Source organism: Eleginops maclovinus, chromosome 7 (genome assembly GCF_036324505.1).
Source record: "Eleginops maclovinus isolate JMC-PN-2008 ecotype Puerto Natales chromosome 7, JC_Emac_rtc_rv5, whole genome shotgun sequence".
Lineage (NCBI taxonomy): Eukaryota > Metazoa > Chordata > Actinopteri > Perciformes > Eleginopidae > Eleginops > Eleginops maclovinus.
Window position 1 is genome coordinate 11346566 of NC_086355.1, and position 19953 is coordinate 11366518.

At 42.4% G+C, this 19953-nt stretch overlaps 2 protein-coding genes across 3 annotated transcripts; both read left to right on the plus strand.

Moving 5' to 3' along the window:
• The first annotated feature begins 138 nt into the window (after window positions 1–138).
• chaf1b (chromatin assembly factor 1, subunit B) lies at window positions 139–10110 on the plus strand. The gene is made up of 14 exons (XM_063887931.1): window positions 139–817; window positions 1164–1309; window positions 1893–2025; window positions 2219–2339; window positions 2789–2892; window positions 3036–3132; window positions 3226–3310; window positions 5371–5464; window positions 5568–5637; window positions 5735–5826; window positions 5945–6104; window positions 6318–6938; window positions 8369–8457; window positions 9518–10110. Exons 2-14 carry the CDS (start codon window positions 1184–1186, stop codon window positions 9616–9618), a joined length of 1893 nt encoding a protein of 630 aa, XP_063744001.1. The 5' UTR covers window positions 139–817; window positions 1164–1183; the 3' UTR covers window positions 9619–10110.
• A 935-nt stretch (window positions 10111–11045) lies between these two features.
• On the plus strand, window positions 11046–19158 carry si:dkey-229b18.3 (uncharacterized). 2 transcript variants are annotated; one of them, XM_063888428.1, is made up of 7 exons: window positions 11046–12357; window positions 12996–13069; window positions 13297–13525; window positions 14432–16371; window positions 16790–17008; window positions 17990–18125; window positions 18240–19158. In XM_063888428.1, exons 1-6 carry the CDS (start codon window positions 12009–12011, stop codon window positions 18092–18094), a joined length of 2916 nt encoding a protein of 971 aa, XP_063744498.1. In that variant the 5' UTR covers window positions 11046–12008; the 3' UTR covers window positions 18095–18125; window positions 18240–19158. The 2 variants fall into 2 exon arrangements, with proteins under 2 accessions (XP_063744498.1, XP_063744499.1); XM_063888429.1 differs by having other exon boundaries at window positions 16793–17008.
• Window positions 19159–19953: the final 795 nt, after the last annotated feature.

Below are 19953 nucleotides of genomic sequence, written 5' to 3' on the forward strand. Positions count from 1 at the left end.
TACATCCTTTGCTCTGTGATGATCTTGTCAATCCTTCTGACATTCAAGAATTATCTTAGAACCTTCACTAATGGCTTCTTAACAAGTTGGCCTTGCTTGACAAATGGTGTATATGCAACCATGGAAGAATACATTTCCATTTTGGTTAAATTTGTAAATGTATTCTTCAGTCGTTGAACACATATAAATCTAAGGGTAGTGGAACACATGTCCCCTTGCACATCCTTTACCTCCAAAGACATACTACTACAGGTTTAAAACGGAAATAAAATGTGCTTAATTTATACATGTGAATAACAATTTGATCATGCGAAAGGGCATAAGTTATTAAGAGCATTTGTTCTACAAGTTAACACACGTAAAAGTTTAACCAAAACAAGTTGTATATTATAAAAAGTAAAATACAGAAGAGAAATTGATAAAAAATCACAAAAGAAAAGTAAAAGAAGAATGCTAGGGAAGATTATTAATGTATTCAAAAACACAAAAGGGGTTGCACATATTATCTTGATAGTGTTTATGTCGTGCTTTATTTATGTATTCAAATATTACATTTTGATTGTTGTATATGATATTTGCATAACAGAAGGATTATGTCAACTGTAGAATAATAATAGAACAGGCTTTGATTGTATTTTCGTTACATTTATAGAAACCAAAAAAGGTAAACACCAGCCTAAACTGATTACGGTAATGTGGTCAGACAGTCCCCGCCTCTTCCGCGTTTTCGTCCAATTACTGCAGCCAACTCGACCGGAAGTTTTGAACGGATCGTACGCGGGAAATTACATCTCGTTTCAGCTGGACCACAGAGGAGGTAAGATTGTACTGTGCTTTGCGAAAGTACTTCAGATAAACACAAAGATAAAGTATAAACATGTACAACTCAGCTGTTACTTTAACCAACTTGCATACGTATGTAAACGCCTACCTAGTTGTGTAATTTGTGCGCAATGTTCGTCAAGTCATCCCAACAAACCCGCTAAATGTAGTGCTAACACTTAAAGCTAGTTAGCATTCGTTTTCAGTATCTTAAGTTCTTCTGTAACCAGTAACAAGTGGCTCTATTTTGCTCCGCGTATATAAATAAATTAAGCAAAAGCAGGCCATTAGAAACTGTTAAATGTATCACATTTAATGCTTGCATGTTTTTCCCTCCTGAGGTTGGTTTTGCATATAAAACATGAAGGTGGTTACGTGTGAGATTGCATGGCACAACAAGGAGCCAGTCTACAGTCTGGACTTCCAGCACAGCCCGGATGGTCGAATTTGTCGGCTGGCCACAGCTGGAGTGGACACCACAGTCAGAGTGAGTGCAGAGGGGTTAATGCAGTGATGAACAAATAACATACTACTCCGACCAAGACTCACTATGGACCCTTTGATGTAAATCCGTGCACATGTCACTTTAAATATGTGCATGAATTGGGCCAATGTGTGTCTCAAAGGAAACATCATGTGCCATTGCTGGTGGTTTCTGAATATAATGATATTGCATTTTGATATTGACATACTTGATAGGGAATCTTCAGTACCTTCAAATAAACATCAATGGGAAAGCAATGATTTTTTTCCCTTAATTACAAATCTACAAATGTAGTTTTCCAATCAAATTGTATTATATCTTATGACAGGATGTCCTTATACTCCTATTTTCAAAATGGAGTTTTGTCAGAAGTTCTTTATTTATCCCAAACTGGGAAATAAACAGGGAGCTGCTGTAGCAGGCTGCCACCTAGTAGCGGCGCCAACAGCCAATCTTTTATGAATGTAATGTAATGCATTAATACATTTTCTAGTAGTTTTTGTATTTGCTTGCAGCTGTGGTGTACACGCCGCAGTCCTCTACAGAGGAACATGTTTAATGATTTGTTGTTCTGGTGTTGATGCAGCTGTGGCGGGTGGATATGGGCCCTGACGGGAAGGCAGTGGTGGATTTTCTGTCTAATCTGACCAGACATACCAAGGCTGTCAACGTTGTGCGCTTCAGCCCCAATGGAGAGCTGCTTGCCTCAGGAGGAGATGGTTTGTCTCACATTATAAATAAAAGCTAGATCAAATTTGTACTATGATGTATATGAATCAGAATCAGAAGTACTTTATTATTATTATTATTATTAAGGCCATTACGAAGGCAGTGGTGTTGTCATTCTCAAATCAGAACAGAACATTCAGAATCAGTGGCCTTTAGTAATACTAGGGTGTTTTCTTGCTATAGATGCAGCGATTCTGCTGTGGAAGCTCAATGACTCTAAAGAGCCCGAACAGGCGCCCATGTTCCAGGAGGATGAAGATGCTCTGCTCAACAAAGAGAGCTGGACTGTGGTCAAGACATTAAGGTACGTGACTCAGAAACTGTATATTGGATATTGAAATATATCCCTGTTGATATTGTGAAGTTGATTTGAACATAAAGTTCAGCCACACTGTGCATTTGGTTCCCTCAGGGACACATGTTACATATCCTTTGTCTGTTAATAAAGGAATGTATGTATTTAATTAAATACCATGGTTAGACTATTTTGTAGGGAAACTGTAATTCTACTTGACACTTTGAAATCGTCCGATTGACCGGATTCAATGATATCCACCAAGGTAAAATCTTGCCCTGCGGTATTATAAGACACAATGCAGAGTCTTTGTTAATAGATCACATTTTTTTATTTTGGTTAAATTAGTAAGAGTTTTGAGATCTACTTGTTTTATCCATATGCTATCTGATAGGTCTACATGTGTAGCAGTAGTATGGATAAACAAATGGGTTTCTCTTCATTTAATATGTCTTTAGGGGTCACATAGAGGATGTGTATGACATCTGCTGGACACGGGATGCAAGCTCCATGATCTCCGGGTCTGTTGACAACACAGCTATTATGTGGGACATCAACAAAGGTTTGCTTTGACTCATAAATATCTGTGTTTTCCTTTCAGTTTCATCGGTTATATTTTTATTTCATTGATAAGTCCATTATCATATTTATGTGTATTTAGCTATTGTATTTATGATGTTGGTTGCATCTGTTTTGTGTGTTCAGGACAGAAGCTGTCTATCTTGAATGACCATAAGAGTTACGTGCAAGGGGTGACATGGGATCCTCTGGGGCAATATGTAGCCACCCTCAGCTGTGACAGGTACAAAAACATGGATCCAGACTCATGGTCTCATTATTGGGGCTGCTCTTCAGTATTGATACCCAACATATGTTTGTTTGTCCTCCTCTTCAGAGTGATGCGGGTGTACAGCACTCACACCAAGAAGAAAGCCTTCAGCATCAGCAAGATGAGCTGTGGGCCTCTCGCAGAGGGAGAGGTCAGTAGAAATGTTGAAGTTTTATTTGTGACTACGGTCTATAATTAGCCATATACAGTCATTGTATTTATAATTGTACTTAGTTGTATTCGGGGTTTTTCTGGAAAAATATAGTATGAAGGCCCCGTCCACTTTCCGGCGAATATAATGCACCAGAGTGAAACGGAAAATAATAGTTTCCTCATGTCTTAAAGCTGCTGAGTCATATACTATACAGTGGTCAGCCACCAATTGTGCAAGTTCTCCCATTTAAAAAGATGAGAGAGGCCTGTAATTTTTATCATAGGTATACCTCAACTATGAGAGACAAAATGAGAAAACAAATCAGAAATCACATTTTCTGATTTTTAAAGAATTTATTTTCAAATTATTGTGGAAAATAAGTATTTGGTCAGTAACAAAAGTTCATCTCAATACTTTGTTATATACCCTTTGTTGGCAATGACAGAGGTCAAACGTTTTCTGTAAGTCTTCACAAGGTTTTCACACACTGTTGCTGGTATTTTGGCCCATTCCTCGATGCAGATCTCCTCTAGAGCAGTGATGTTTTGGGGCTGTCGCTGGGCAACACAGACTTTCAACTCCCTCCAAAGATTTTCTATGGGGTTGAGATCTGGAGACTGGCTAGGCCACTCCAGGACCTTGAAATGCTTCTTACGAAGCCACTCCTTCGTTGCCCTGGCGGTGTGTTTGGGATCATTGTCATGCTGAAAGACCCAGCCACGCTTCATCTTCAGTGCCCTTGCTGATGGAAGGAGGTTTTCACTCAAAATCTCACGATATATGGCCCCATTCATTCTTTCCTTTACACGGATCAGTCGTCCTGGTCCCTTTGCAGAAGAAACAGCCCCAAAGCATGATGTTTCCACCCCCATGCTTCACAGTAGGTATGGTGTTCTTTGGATGCAACTCTGCATTCTTTCTCCTCCAAACACGACGAGTTGAGTTTTTACCAAAAAGTTCTATTTTGGTTTCATCTGACCATATGACATTCTCCCAATCCTCTTCTGGATAATCCAAATGCCCTCTAGCAAACTTCAGACGGGCCTGAACATGTACTGGCTTAAGCAGGGGGACACGTCTGGAACCTGCAGGACTTAAGTCCCTGGCGGCGTAGTGTGTTACTGATGGTAGCCTCTGTTACTTTGGTCCCAGCTCTCTGCAGGTCATTCACTAGGTCCCCCCGTGTGGTTCTGGGATTTTTGCTCACCGTTCTTGTGATCATTTTGACCCCACGGGGTGAGATCTTGCGTGGAGCCCCAGATCGAGGGAGATTAGCAGTGGTCTTGTATGTCTTCCATTTTCTAATAATTGCTACCACAGTTGATTTCTTCACACCAAGCTGCTTACCTATTGCAGATTCAGTTTTCCCAGCCTGGTGCAGGTCTACAATTTTGTCTCTGGTCTCCTTTGACAGCTCTTTGGTCTTGGCCATAGTGGAGTTTGGAGTATGACTGTTTGAGGTTGTGGACAGGTGTCTTTTATACTGATAACGAGTTCAAAAAGGTGCCATTAATACAGGTAACGAGTGGAGGACAGAGGAGCCTCTTAAAGAAGAAGTTACAGGTCTGTGAGAGCCAGAAATCTTGCTTGTTTGTAGGTGACCAAATACTTATTTTACCGAGGAATTTACCAATTAATTCATTAAAAATCCTACAATGTGATTTCCTGGATTGTTTCCCCCATTCTGTCTCTCATAGTTGAAGTGTACCTATGATGAAAATTACAGGCATCTCTCATCTTTTTAAATGGGAGAACTTGCACAATTGGTGGCTGACTAAATACTTTTTTGCCCCACTGCATCTCTAACAACCAGTACATTCGGTGTTATGGTTTCTTTACTTCCTCTAGAGAAAAAAGGACAGTAAAAGAAAAGATCTAATTCACAAATCCCAGTTTAAGTATAAGACTGCTGACTTACTGACCGCTGACTGAGAGCACGCAGCCCCCCTGTTACCTGGTTTGGACAAAACCCTGATATTGTCAGAGAGCCACCCTGCTGCAAAGCGAGTGAGGCAAGCGACACACTCTCTCTCAGTGCTGCATTTCTATGTTCCCAGGTAAAGCAGCACAGAATGTTCCATGATGACAGCATGAGGTCGTTTTTCCGTCGTCTTTCATTCACTCCAGATGGGTCCTTCTTGCTCGCCCCAGGTACCTACATAGCCTGCTCAAAATGTGGTTTCAGCTGGCATTTAAGGTTGTTGTAGAATTCAAATTAAAATAGCTTACATGTTGTCAACCTTTTTAACCTCAGCTGGCTGTGTGGAGGTTGGAGAAAACATCATAAATACCACTTACATCTTTTCCAGGAAGAGTCTCAAGAGGTAATCTTTGTGACATGAGTTGGGATACTTATGTTTTCAGTCAATGTTGTCAATTGTTGGTGTTAAATATGTTCAAACCTCTGTCTGATTGTTTTAGGCCTATCGCACACTTGCCATGTCCAACTAAAGCTACACTGGCTGTGCGCTGCTGCCCCGTCTACTTTGAACTGAGGACCAAGACGCTAGAAGGCAAGAACATCTATCTACAAGCTGGAATGATTATGAAGCCCTTCCTCGCTTTATTGTCTTTACCCGTAATGCTTTACTTGTCTGTGTTGTTCATTCTTCCTCCATTTCTCCTCTGCAGATGGTACTGTTCAGACCCTTCCCAACGTATTCCAGTTGCCGTACCGCATGGTGTTTGCTGTGGCGTCTGAGGACTCCATCTACCTGTACGACACGCAGCAGACCCTTCCCTTCGGCCTGGTGTCAAACATCCACTACCACACACTCAGCGACCTGACATGGTAAACCAGGGCTCACTTCTATTGTCCGCTAGCTTTCCTGCAAAGCTTTACGTCGTGCATGTCTTTGATGTGAGCAACGGTGCAGTTTTATAAGAATGGATACTTACTAAATCGTATGTAGCAAGATATCGTCCTCCTCCTGATTTTTAAATATGTTTTAATCATTTTTTAGCCCTCCAGGACTGACATGTTTTCATATTGTATCTTCTTTAGGTCACGGGACGGCTCGTTCCTGGCTGTGTCCTCCACAGACGGCTACTGCTCCTTCCTCTCCTTCTCTCCTGGGGAGCTAGGCACTCCGCTGAAGGAGCCCCCCACCCTGGAGGTCTTTATACCAAGCACTGCCACTGAGAAAAAGGGCAAGAAGTCGGCAGCTGCTAGAAACTCGTCTCCTCTGACCCAGCCACAAAGCTCAGCCCAAACTCCCACAACCATGGTTGGCAAAGATGCCCCCTCTGTCACCCCCCCAGAGGAGAAGAAGAGCACCCCGAGTGCCAAGTCCAAACCTCAGCCCCGGAGAATCACCCTGAACACCCTGCAGGGCTGGGGGAAGCCCTCCTCCCCCAAAACCACAGCTCCACCAGCATCTCAGACCCCGACATCTGAAAGCACCAGCGCATCCTCCTCTCCCCAAGTTCGCATCGGCCCTCTTACCCCAACCCAGTCCTCCTCAACACAGCCGAGGCTCGCCCCTCTCACCCCTACCAATTCATCCTCAACACAGCCCCGGATTGCCCCCCTCACCCCCTCCACCCCTAAAACCGCCAAAAGTGGTAATAATGCTGGGCAAACGACACCCAAAGGTTCCACCACCCCAAAGGGGCCCACCCCAAGGTAAATGCATAGTAGTTAGGTATGATTGGGATAGAGATATGTTTATTGTCAGACCAATGAAAGTGTGCACACATTTACACAGCTATGCTTTGATTTGACAGGTAGGAGTTCTAATGGACAGAATGGCAGAAGTGTTTGTGTGTACATGTAGTAGGGCTGCAAATCATTTGATTTATAATATTTGAAGGTATAATTGTAACTTTGGATCCACTCTGTATATTTAAGTTGGGTCTTCCCTAGCCCACGCTTCACCCTTCCACCAGGTTTTATTCAAATCAAGCCAGTAGTCTTTGATTGAATCCTGCTGAGAACATGACCAAGTGCATAACCACCTTTCTGAGGTAATAATGATAAACCAAATCACAATTAAATCATGTTAATCAATACCTCCAAAGACATTATTCAGAGGGTTTAGAGCAAGATATACATACTTCTTACATAATCATTAGTAAATAAGTAAACCTTTAAAAAAATAAGGGATAACAAAATGCTTCAGTTGCGAAAATTACAACAAAAAGCATTAATATTTATATCAAAGACCAGAGCGACCGTATATTGGAAACAATAGGAACCAATCGGGTCAATACATTTCTCTTGCAAGACTTTCTGATCCGAACCCCAGGGGCAGACTGTTAAAGAAACCACGTAATACTGATATACAGTGGAGAGAAAACTAATAAGAAAGATTTTGAATGAAATCTTAAATTGGACCATAATCAGGCGCGGGGAACCACTCAGCGAGGTTAAAGGGGAAAGCTTTGATGTTCTCGTTAGTATTCCATCAACAGGTTTAATGTAAAACAATTTATTTTCCAGCAAGATCCTAAACATTTGCTCTCAAGAGTATTCAGAATGCAGGTGCTGCTTCAAAAGAGGAGTGCATATGGTAATTTATGGAAATACTTGAACTATTCAAATGTGACTAGGATCAGACTTTAAGAACCCTAAAGAGCGTTCTGCATCCACCTCTGATGATCAAAGTTACTAATCTGATTATCTCTAAAGATGCCGTTTACAAATGACTGCTAAAAGCGCTGTGATCTTAAGAAAGTGTAAAATGCTATTTTAGAAATACACTTTAACAAATGCAGGAACAATTAAGATGGCTATAATGGTCTGTTTACATGAGCTCAGTACTGGCTGCGAGAACAAAGCCCTGTCTGGTATGGGGGATCCGTTGGACCCCCCACTGATTATAAAATAATAATCACTGTGACAGACTGCGTGCAGACAAAGGCAAGCCTGCACAGGCTTTTGTATTTGCCTTGTGTCTGTAACTTTGAGCGTTCACCTTGGATAGTTTTAAATAGTTTTACTAGTTGGCAACGAACATAGAGAAAAGAAATGAAGCATAGCAGTGATTTACTTTGTTGACTTTAGGAGTCCTTGTATTTTGTTGTGTTTTCTCACGCCTCTTTGTGCGTTTTCAGGAGGGTATCTTTGACTACAGTTGCATCCCGATCTCCAGCTGTTAGTTCCCTCTTCCGCGCTCCCTCCTCCACTGAGAAGGCCAAACACGGTGAGTGAGGGGTACTTTGACTACCTTTTAATGTTGCAAGTGTGAGGCTGAGGTCCCAAACAATCCCTCCTCCCTCATTGACAGCCTCACAACCTGACTGCTGTTGTGCTTAGGAATGCAACAACCCACCTGTACCTCTCTTGATACCGAGTCAGAAACCTCCAGACAGGATGTTTTTTAGTACTACACTCCGCGTCAAACTCCCTTTTTATGATTGATTATGATGTGACGTAGCATCAGTGCATCCCTACAGGTGCATCTCAATAAATTAGAATATCATGGAGAAGTTAATTTATTTCAGAAATTAAATGTAAAGTTAAAACTCAGATATTGTTTAGCTTCATTAAAAACTAAGTGAATCATTTCCAGCGTTTTAATCTTTATGGTAACAGCTGATGAAAACCCAAAATTCAGTATCTGAGAAAATTTGAATATAACATCAGACCAATAAAAAAAAACTGTTGATTCAGAAATGTTGGCCTTCTGAAAAGGATGTTCATGTGTATGCACTCGGTTCTGGGTTGGGCCTCCTTTCTCATGAATTGCTGCATCAATGCGGCGTGGCATGGGGGCGATCGGCCTGCTGCTGAGGTGTTATGGAAGCCCGGGTTTCTCTCACCTTCCTCTTGACAATACCCCGTACATTCTATACAGGGTTCAGGTCAGGCGAGTTTGCTGGCCAATCAAGCACAGTAATTCCATAGTCATAAAACCAGGTATTGGTACTTTTGGCAGTGTGGGCAGGGGCCAAGTCCTGCTGAAAAATGAAATTGGCGTCTCCATCAAGCTTGTTCACCGCAGACAGAATGGAATAAAAAAATCTCTTTGGAATAAGTCAAACTAAACTGGGGCTTGTTTAAAGCCTGTATAATAGCCTGTCTGATCTTGATTCTTGCCATATGCAATTAATGGCCAAAAATACAAATAAGTACCAATAATTTTGGCAAGGAGGAACTCATGTCATGCCCCGTCTCCAGCATTTTCATTATTAGTGTGTTTTCTAGTCAGTCCTTCAGGGGTAACCCTTCTGTCACTAAACCCTTCTGTTGTATCTCTCCAGAGCGTCCTTCTCCTCCCAAAGATCCGGTGTGCCAGCCTCCAGAGCCAAAGCGGTCAAAGACCAGTGAGGCCGCAGCGAAGAACAGTGCCACCCAGACTTAATGTCTGGAGACAGTGTGATAGTGATTTCAGAAAAGATTTAAAGCAGCAGAGGGAGACGCTTCAGTGTAAAAACAATGATGTTCCCCACAGATGAAGCTCCTCCGTGTTGTGTCAGGGTTGATTGTACTTGATTTACTAGACAAAGCTTTATCCTCACATAATGTACTTGGTTATTAAAAAAACTGTCTAATGAATTAGTACTTATTTTCATTGTGTATTTTTGTATCATACATTAACAGTATTGTATCTGATTTTTTTGACATTAAGATGCTTAAGTGAAAAAGAAAAGTTTTGTTTCACTTCTTTTCAAATATGTAATTGTTAAACCTGAAGAAGAAAAAAAAACACTTCAACGTTTAGTGCCTTGCGAAAACTTTGAATAAGTGACCTAAGTCTTATTATTGCTGAAGACTGCGGGCCCGCAACTTAGGAGAAAAGCTCAAAGTGTTAAGTCCATTTCTCATTGTTTAATAAAAGACGTTTCATAAACACTGCCTGTTTAAGTGGTTTCCAGTGCGTGCTTTTCTAACTACAAGTTGCTGATGGTTATGAAAATTGTGTCTTTGAGTTAGACCAAAACAGTGTGGACCAGAATAATGTGGGGTTAATGTTGCTCAGTATGTATATCAATGATGTGCATGTCTGATTCTAAATGTTTAGGACTGTAACCAGGATTTTATTTTTATTATCAGAAATGAGACCATGTTAAACATATTGGGACTTGCATAATATAAGGATTATCCAGGACATTACCAACCACCTGCATTTCCTCTCGTAGAACCATAACCACTAAATCCTCCTAAATTCAGAGCATGAGACTTAGGTGTATTGTAGCATTACATGGTGGCTTTAGCTCAGTCTTAACTTGTTTTCACTGTTCAATACATTTTAAGGCAAAATGTCCAACGTCTTTTTATAGCAGTTTACTTCTTGTATATATGATTATACAATTCCAAATGAGTAGATTACACTCTGAACTTTGCTTTGAACAGATGAAGAATTTTCTGTGGTCAGAATGTAGATTCACAACTTCATAATCTGTATTTAAAATAATACACTTTGTGATTGTGAAGATCAACTATCTTTTGATGTTGTCATTTTATGCTCTACTTATGTATCTGTGAGAATTACACTATACATTTGTTGCTATTGACATTTTTACATTATTTTGTGAAATTAAAAATGGGAGAATAAAACTTAAATGGCCATGTATTGATGAAAACACAGTGGGTATTTTGTTTTGTATAATGGTCTATGGCCAGCAAGTGAAGCAAATTCTAGTATACTGGCATCGTGTGCAAGCAACCTACCTTGCTGCACAGGGAAGAAAACTAATTTGAAAGGCAGCTCTTTCAACCAATCACATGCCGTCTGGCAGATTCTCTTTAAAGCTTCTGCTAATAGCCTTTGTGTGAAGGCGGGGAAAACTCGTCTCGGTTGGTCTGCTGATTAGCAACAAACAGAAGGTTACGAGTTTAGAAAAATAGGGAATGTGACCGACATACTGGCTTTTCGGCACCGAGAGAGCTACCAACTATGTCGGGTGTCTAACCGGAGCTTGTTGGGTCGCTTTTGACGAGATTGGGGCTTACGATTCTGAACATTTCTGACTGATAGCGGAGACAACCTCGCTTTTAGGTCGTTGGTTCAAGTGGCGATGCTGAGCTGATAGCTGCGTCATCATGTTGCTTCCGACTCGAGTTGGCGAAAAGAAATCTCAAGTTAAAGCCGGAGGTGAGACTGCCCGCCGCCATCCATTCCCGGAGGGCCACTCCCGACCCCTGAGACTGATGGAGACGGGCTGCTGGTGAGCGTTTCTCGGGCATCGCCTGTTCACGGGGTCGCTGTGAAACTGGTGACTTTACATCACTTGTCTCGCGGCTGTTGGCGCAATTCCCTCTTGGCTGATTTTTTTTTAATCTACACTCGGATGGACAGTCAAACATGTATCTTGGTGTGACGTAGATTTGACCAAATGCTTCCCCAAAATAAAGTATTTTGATATTGTAAAGATGTTAGCCACAACTGTTTGGATAGTGAGAAGTGATGACAGCTAGTGAATTGCCCATCTTCTCCTTAGGAAAAACACGCTTTTGTATAAGCCATAATGAGAGACGTTGAGGTTCATTTACGCTAATAGGCTATTTTGTATCCGTCCACTAGGGTTTGTCAGACTATTAGCAGGGTGTCAAAGACTGTTTCTTCTGTATTTATTGTTAAAAGGGTGCTCTGTTGTCTGCTGTCACCGTATCCACGTGGACTTTGTTGCAGGTCGGTGGGTAAAGTTAGGCTTTCAGTCTCCCGCTGAGACTGATTACTTCAGAGGGAGCAGCTGTGGTGCTTCTCAGCCAAAGACACAAAGTTACCTTTTACCACAGAATATTTAGAAAATGGATAAAATGGCCGGCGACTGCACCCACATGAATGCTCACTTCACGAAGTCAGAGACGTTTTGTCCGTCCAAACCCTGGTCGGATGAAGCCAGAGACAGAGGGATGCAGGCAGCTGGGAACATGAAAGGGCGTGGACATCCCGCACGGTGGTCGCCCAACTTTGAGACGATAGACGGGCTGTTGTACCGCAAGAAGCTGGAGAAGGGCTTCTTCAACTACCGGGAGGTTTTGGATGAGGACCGGAGACAGGAGGCCCTCTCCACCTTTCACCGACGGCGTCTCGGACAGCCCCACCTGTCCCTGGAAGAGACCTACAAATGTGTGGCTGAAAACTACTGGTGGGAAGGTATGAGGAAGCTCACTGCATACAGCCTGCTACTTATCATATTTACTTCCCAGGCTTACATTTGATAAATTAAAAGAAAAATGCACTTAAATTCACAATGTATGTATCATATTTCAGGTAATGTAGTAGGTTGGTCCATTATAGTATTCTAACTTATTCTTTGCGTTGTATAATCTGTATCCTTTAGATACGTTATTGATATATACACTATCTATTGTTTATGTATATATCTTTACTGTTTATGTTTATTTTTTTCTATTGTAATTATATTTTTTTATTTGTGTAATGTTCGTTAAAATGCTTCTGTGACTAAAAAACACCATTGGGATGAATAAAGTATATCTTATCCTACATTATCTTATATTATGTATTGCCAAAACTAGCTGCATCTATTATAGATAGCCCAATAAAGCCTTTGAATGGGTAATCGTTTGTAAGGATGTGTAGGGACATTTGAAGCGGCATTCACTAGTGATTCAATCCATCAAAGATGAAGACATTTACTCACACATCATTGAAGGCTGTTAAACACGTCACTTGCTTTACTTATTTGTGAAGTACATTCAACATTGTGGCTTTCATCAGGGTCAGACACCTATGTTGCTGGAGTTTTGATTTCGTTTATGTTTTCTTCACAGGGATGTACTTCCAGATCAGAGATTTTGTCCTGGGCTGTCTAGAGTGTCAGAGCCAGCGCACCAAGAAACCAGAGGTATACAACTGTCCTGCTGTTATTTTAATTTACACTCTTATCAAACTTTCAGCTCTTTCATTTTATCAGTGCCTCATTCTCTGCATCTCACACATTTTAATCCACACTTTCTCACCCTCATTCTCACCTAAATCTTGCTCTCACACTCTGCAAGTGCTTTCACACACATTGCATTACAATAATGATGCCTCTCTATCTTCTTCTGTTTTGCTGTCTTTGTCTCTCAGGGGCTGGGTGGCAGAGGATGTGTCACGAAGACGATGGTGTCACACAGTGCTGACATGCTGAGCAAGCTGAGGAGTCAGCGGGAGGCCGGGCTCTTCTGTGACATTACACTGCGGACCAACGGACAATCCTACTCTGCCCATAGAGCTGTCTTGGCGGCCGTCAGCGATCACTTTCAGGAGATCTTCACAGAAATGGACTCGAGCATGAAATCAGACATAGATCTCACTGGTAAGATTAGGGGCCAAAGTGACACAATGAAAAAACATTGCTGCAAGATCTCTGTTTAAGTTTAGTTGGTCGATTTTGGATCTGAATTCCAAATGGTTTATTTGGGAACGAAAGAGTTCCACTTTAACTTCGTCAATATTATTTTTAAGTTCATCACCAGAAATGTACATCAGTGTACCCAAAAAAAACAACTATTTTACTTCATTTGATTATTTGTTCTGTCATTAAATAATGAAAAGTGAGCATTACCTTTTCACATAGATATTTATCTATCATTTATGACAAAGCTGGAACCAGTAGATGTTCAAAAGGTATTAAAAAGAGATAATTAGATTATTGAAATCAGGGTCGATTGACTAATCAGTCACTTGAATAATCTTTGCAGCTCTAGTAACGATGCATTTCATTCTAATCAATGTTTCTCTAACGCCCTGGGATAACCATGACTGCATTGATAGATTTGTTTTTAAGCAGTCACAAGACGGGAGACTTGAGTTGACAAGGTTCATTTCTGATTTCCGCTCAAACAACGCTTTGAATGTTTGCTACTGAAAGCAGCACAGGATACACTGGTCATTCAGGCAAACCGTCGGCTGCATGAAAAAGTCCCTGTCAAAAGGGTCTGCCTCTGTAGTTTGTAAAAACCTATTTGATCTAGAAATTTGAAGTTGAAGGATCCAGAATTTGAATTGGGACACAGCCCTAGTCTGTCTCCTCATTTAGGTATCTTTGATATATGTCGTCGCATAGGAGCAGAAATGGCCCTAATTAAAGCGCTGGTTTAATGGTCTGTACCATCATGTTTACACTTTGCTCCCCACCCTGATGTTTACTCAGCCACTTTTATTTTGCTCCCTGACTGACCAGGGTTCATCAAATGTATTAAAGGCTCCCATCTCCTTGCAGGCTTTAGTGAGGACAACCTCCTGTCTCTGCTGGATTTCTCCTACTCCTCCACTCTGTGTGTCCGCCCGGAGGACCTACCTGAAGTTATCGCCATGGCCCGCCACCTGGGCATGTGGCCTGCTGTGGAAGCCTGCTCGGCCCTCATGAAAGAGCAAGACCAAAAACTCCATCCCGGCAAGAACTTTACCTCAGCCTGCACTGGCGCCTGTCATGAGCATCACCGCCAGCAGAGGGTAGGCAAAAGAAAAAGGGTGTCGGATTTCGGGGACAGTATGAGCGACTGCTTCAGTCTGAGGCTGGATGCATCAAATGACTCATTAGAAGAAAGTCCAAGGCACAATCTGCGCAGGACACCAAAAGCCCAATGCCATAATGGTCTCCCTCTCAGCCCCTCACACAGAATGAAGCTCATGGACTTCAAATCTCCCTCTTCCAAGAAAGCTACCACACCTCGACACACTACACCCTCCCCTCAGTCGCAGAATTATTCGCGCATATCACCATCAAACAGCCGTCTTCTCCGCTCCACTCCGGGGGCTGCCAAAAAGGTTCAGAGATTGCTACCTATGCCAGAGAGCCCTCGAAAAAACAAAAAACCTCCCTCTGTCACCCAGCATTCCCGCACCTCGATGTCAAGGGCTGCAAAGGTCGCTGTGTGCAGCCCTGTGAGGGTAAAGCAGGAAGTGGAAGAGGTTGGAGAAGATGAACAGGATTACGCAAGAGCACAGGAGAAGTACCATCTGATGAATGTTCTTGGGTTGCAGAGGACCGCCCTCCTCCCAAGACCAGAAGATCTGATAGGCTGGAGACAGAAGAAACGACTAAGGAAGCTGAAGGCTAACAACTATTCGCTGACAAAGCGTAGGAAACCCCGCTCTGCTTCCCCAGCACTGCCGTTTAGGGCTGTGACGCTGTCGCTTCCCCTCTGTACCGCTGTTAACACTCATCTTCTTAGCAAGTCAGCAAAGACTAAGCCTGTGGGTTCAATCGGCACCTTGCAGATGAAACCAAAGAGGCCAAAGACCGTCCCTCCGAGTGACAGGAGCATGCGAAGTAAAGGTACATTACCAGACATGTTCCGCCCTGCATCAAGGCCTCCCTTCACGGGGAGGGAACTTAGGCGGTCAGTGAGGAAGGGTGACACTGCCCAGCAGCCTTTGAGAGGCTACGCCATCAAGACTAAAGTGAAAAATGCAGTCAGGATTAAATCAGAACCGACTGAATACTCTGTCTCAGGTTTCCCTCTTTTATCAAACAATCCCCTGGACCACACACCCCACAAGTACCCCCCCTCACACAGGACACAGGCCCAGAATAAAGTCACTGTAGAGACTGTTAAAACGCTGCGTTACAACAGCAGCCGGCCTGCAACAAAGGCCAAGCTTAAGCAGGCCTCCACAAGGGAGGTGGGTAAGACAAAGTGTAAGCCCAGAGAGGAGGAGAGGAAGGTTAACGAACGTGATGGGCTCATGTTTTCAGATCATCCTCCTCCCACATCCATCTACAGCCACCCTCTGTACAAAGTCATCAAAGAGGAGCCCGCAGATCCCGTGCCCGTTGGAGGAGCCTTCCCTGATCCCCCCTCACCGGACCTGGGCAAGCGTCAGAGCAAGCCCCCCATCAAGCTACTGGACTCAGGCTTTTTGTTCAGCTTCTGTCGGCCAGCAGGGGGCCCGATGGCAATACTGAAGAAAGAGGAGGAGAGCGTGGATATCTGCTTAACACGCTCTGTTTCACAAGTTGGGGAAAGATTTGGAGCGGTGGAATCCCCCCACAGGTCTCTGAGAGCCAGACCCCCCGCCCCGCCGGTGATAAAGAAGGAGAGGGTGGAGAGGAGCGTGAGCCAAAGCAAGGCTCAGAGACCCAGGCCAAAGTCCCGCAGCTGCAATCTCCACCTGGCCAAATCTGCGGGGTCAAAGGCCACATGCACTGCGCCAAAGGTATGATATTTTTAATGATGACTAATGTTTTTTGTGGCGTAAAACACAGTAAAAGGGCAGTAAAGGGGGAACATGTCCCCTTCAACGTGTTGCCGTAGAATAATTTAATATCTATTAAACACTTTAAGGCCTGCTTTCATGATACACTTATGATCACATCTCTAGCTGATACACGTTTCAAACTGGAGCTTTTGAAGTATTGTTTTTGGAGAAACTTTGCAGATCTGTTGCTTCAATTAGGTAACTGATTAGTGTACAAAATCTTTCGAGTGTTAGACGAATACAAATGTATTAAGTAAATTACAGCCCGAGTGTTTAGCTTGCGAGTGCTTCCTTTTATCTAATCCTTTCATTTAGATTTTTTATGTATATTTCATCTTTTTCTAATATAATATTTGCTTTTTTGCTACATCTCCAGCAGCCGGTTAAGCGCCGTCGGTTAAGCAGCAGGAGTTGTGTTATGTCGGACGCTGTATGTCGGGCAAGGCTAAAGCAGCTCCGAGGGCCTCGTAGTCAAGTCCCGAAAGTCCCGAAGGCGGGCCACGCCTGTCCGCAATGCTCAGCCTCCTACAAGAACTGTGACGCTCTGATCATGCATCGCCTCAGACACATCGAGGGCAAGCACTGGCCTTGTCTGGTAAGCATAGACTAGGACCACACAACTGTAATGCATTGAAAATCATGACCCTGAGCACCGAGAACCTGCAGGTTTTATTCCAGAATGAAACGTTGTGATTTAGAGAAAAAGCTCATCATGCTGTAAACACAAACATGACCGTGCGTGTAAGTGTGAGCTGGGTGTTCCCGTTGTGGATTGGTTTGAAAGTTTAAGTACATTGCCTGAATAATGTACTGTTTAGAATTATGAAAAACTTTTTCTTCACTTGAATAATTTCATTTTATACTTGTCAGACAATAACCCAGGAGGTCTGATTTCGTATAGAGGAGGCCAACAACACCTTACTTTGGATCTGATCGCAGGCGTATTTCTTGACCTCTGACAGAATGTTGTACTGTGAGTGATGGTGAATTGGAGATGGACAGGCGTAGATGAATGAGCTCTCTGGGTATTGACCTAAAAAGTTATGTATTGAATCCAAGCCGCTTAAATGTATGTCCTACGTAGGGTGGACGAGCTTAGACTGAGACATGCATTAGAAAAGGGAGGGGCTCTACATAACAACGTGTAGCTTGCGGTGCACAGGTAAAATAATACAGACCCTTTCAATATAAAGCAGTTCAGACATCCCTAGGGAGCTGAGGGTAATACCGCGTGCCGTTCCCTTTTGAAAAGAGCCAGCTAATCAGGATGCCTCCTGGGGGGCTTCTCATTAAGGGTTTTCTGGGCAGGCCCAGGGGTCGACCGAGAACACGCTGGAGGAATTATTGGTCCGTTCCAGTGATCCTGCCGCTGATTAGCTGATAAAAACGGATGGAAACAGCTTTGCTAACTCATTTTTGTAAGCTAACCAGTTGCGGGCAGTATCTTCATATTTGTCGTACACAACTGAGAGTACTTTAAATGTTCCTATCTAACTTTTGTCAAGTTGATTTGTCTAAACTGAAAGCTGTCATTTATAAGCAGCTAACTCTCTGTCCTCCCCTTTCTGTCGCTTAGCTCTGCAGTAAGACGTTCTTTCTACTGAGGAATGTACGGAGCCACATCCGCACCCATGACCCTAAGTTGTACAAATGCCGGAGCTGCATTGCTGCCGCTACCTGAAGCAGCCGGCGACTCGAGCAGCGGAACTGAGGTGGGTGAAAGTAAAAGAGGGTTACACTTTACTGTCACTCCTAAAACTTCTTCATCAGATCATGTGTTGAAACGTTCATTTCTGTACGTCTTGACATCTGTGTTTATTTTCCAGGACGAAGGCTGTCAGTGACACAGCGAGCAGGCTGAATCCAGAGGCACATGATCGATCAGCAGCTTGTACATAATGCATTCGTCACACACAAGCCCGGGGTCTGTGGGAAGGCGTATTTTCTCTGATTCTAATCATTGCTGTCGCCGAAGACCGCCAATGTTATTTAAAAAACCAAACGTAGGTTGCTGGTCTGGTTTCTGTAGCTACAGAAGGTTAAACTTGAACATTACACTCAGGGGGCGGGGAATTTGATGCCACGGTATAAAGTGCTTTGTCGTCACAGTTGTGTATAAAATGAAAAGTAATTGTTATAACTATTACTGCTACTTATTGTTATTTTTCTATGTATAGATGATTTCTTGAGTGCACTTATATAATAGCTTATGTTGTGAACCTAAGAAGTGGTGAAATTGAAGATTTGCAGTCCATGGCGGGAATACTTGAAGTGATGCAAGCGCTGGAGGGACTACTTGATAAGCGGGGGTCTTAGGAGTGAGACTGTCCTTTGGGTGTTTCAGTGGGTCTGTGTCCTTTTGGTGTGCTAACTCTTAAACGGCTTAACCAGTCCCTCCTTTCGTATCAATCATCTAGTCTATAATGCTCCTGAGTTGTGGTTCGACTCGGGCTGCTATGGGGACACCACTGCATGTGTATTTGCAGGCCATTTGGGATCCACTGTCTTTTCTAAGGCTGCCAATTTTAAAAAGGGAACATGTTTCTTGTTTTAAAATATGAATTTTCTGAATAGTAATCAACACAGCTGTGTCATTACAGATGTTTTATTGATCTCCTTTCACTTTAATCCAGGAAAAAGATGTACGTCGTCTTGTACTTTAAATTCCCCTCCTACTGATTTAAATGCAATCTGTTGACATATCGTTCGTTATGTTAAAAGACTGAATAAATCTTTGCCTTTTTATGTCTTGTTCTTGCTTTAGTTGCATGTATTGTACTGTAATTGAAAGACAAGAAGGAAGTGAAGCCAGTGTGATGATTTCTTTAATATGAAATCAGTTTCCTAATACAAATTCAAGTTGGGAAGTGAAGGCAAAGTGAAGTTTTAAGTGGATCTTTTCTGTGAAAATATATATATATATATCACAGATGTTTTGTAAAAGTACATATATCTATTTCTTAAGGTGGGTGTCATGTTCTGAGTTACTGGTATAGATATACTGTGTACGTATACACAGTAGTGGAGCTAAAACAATTACATGAACTATCATTAACAATCTGGTTGTAAGAAAAAACTAAATGTGTTTCCAGCCTCTCTATTGGGTCTTTTTCTTTTTTTTGGACAGTATGTTGTACAAAACCACCAATAGGCATAAGGACATGGTTCACAATGTTTTAAATCTTATAAACCACACTATTAATAGAAATACAGTTATCACATGAATAGCATATTGTAATAAATGCTACATACAGATATCATTTACCAGGGAAATTTTTCTAATACAGTTTGACTGCAAAAATACTCCCTATGCTAAGTGAAGTGGTGGTTATATGAGGCACTGGATTAGTCCTGTCTGGAGGAAGTGATCCAGGAGGAATGAGGAAGAGCCTTAGGCGTTAATCACTTCTTTGCATCCTTTCTCATTGACTCATCTGCAGGTAAAATGAAAGCCTTTGTGTTTAGACGGGATAAAATACAGACTTATATTTTCAACCAAAGTATCAATCAAACTCGATTCAGTCAGTACACCCATTGAGA

Excerpts from the sequence above, each read along its gene's own strand:
- chaf1b (XM_063887931.1), top strand. The coding sequence starts at position 1,184 with ATGAAGGTGGTTACGTGTGAGATTGCATGGCACAACAAGGAGCCAGTC. Across the intron at positions 5,465-5,567 it reads GTCCTTCTTGCTCGCCCCAG|CTGGCTGTGTGGAGGTTGGA; the intron begins GTACCTACATAG and ends TTTTAACCTCAG. Across the intron at positions 5,827-5,944 it reads GAGGACCAAGACGCTAGAAG|ATGGTACTGTTCAGACCCTT; the intron begins GCAAGAACATCT and ends TCTCCTCTGCAG.
- si:dkey-229b18.3 (XM_063888428.1), top strand. The coding sequence starts at position 12,009 with ATGGATAAAATGGCCGGCGACTGCACCCACATGAATGCTCACTTCACG. Across the intron at positions 13,070-13,296 it reads AGCGCACCAAGAAACCAGAG|GGGCTGGGTGGCAGAGGATG; the intron begins GTATACAACTGT and ends TTTGTCTCTCAG. Across the intron at positions 13,526-14,431 it reads ATCAGACATAGATCTCACTG|GCTTTAGTGAGGACAACCTC; the intron begins GTAAGATTAGGG and ends ATCTCCTTGCAG.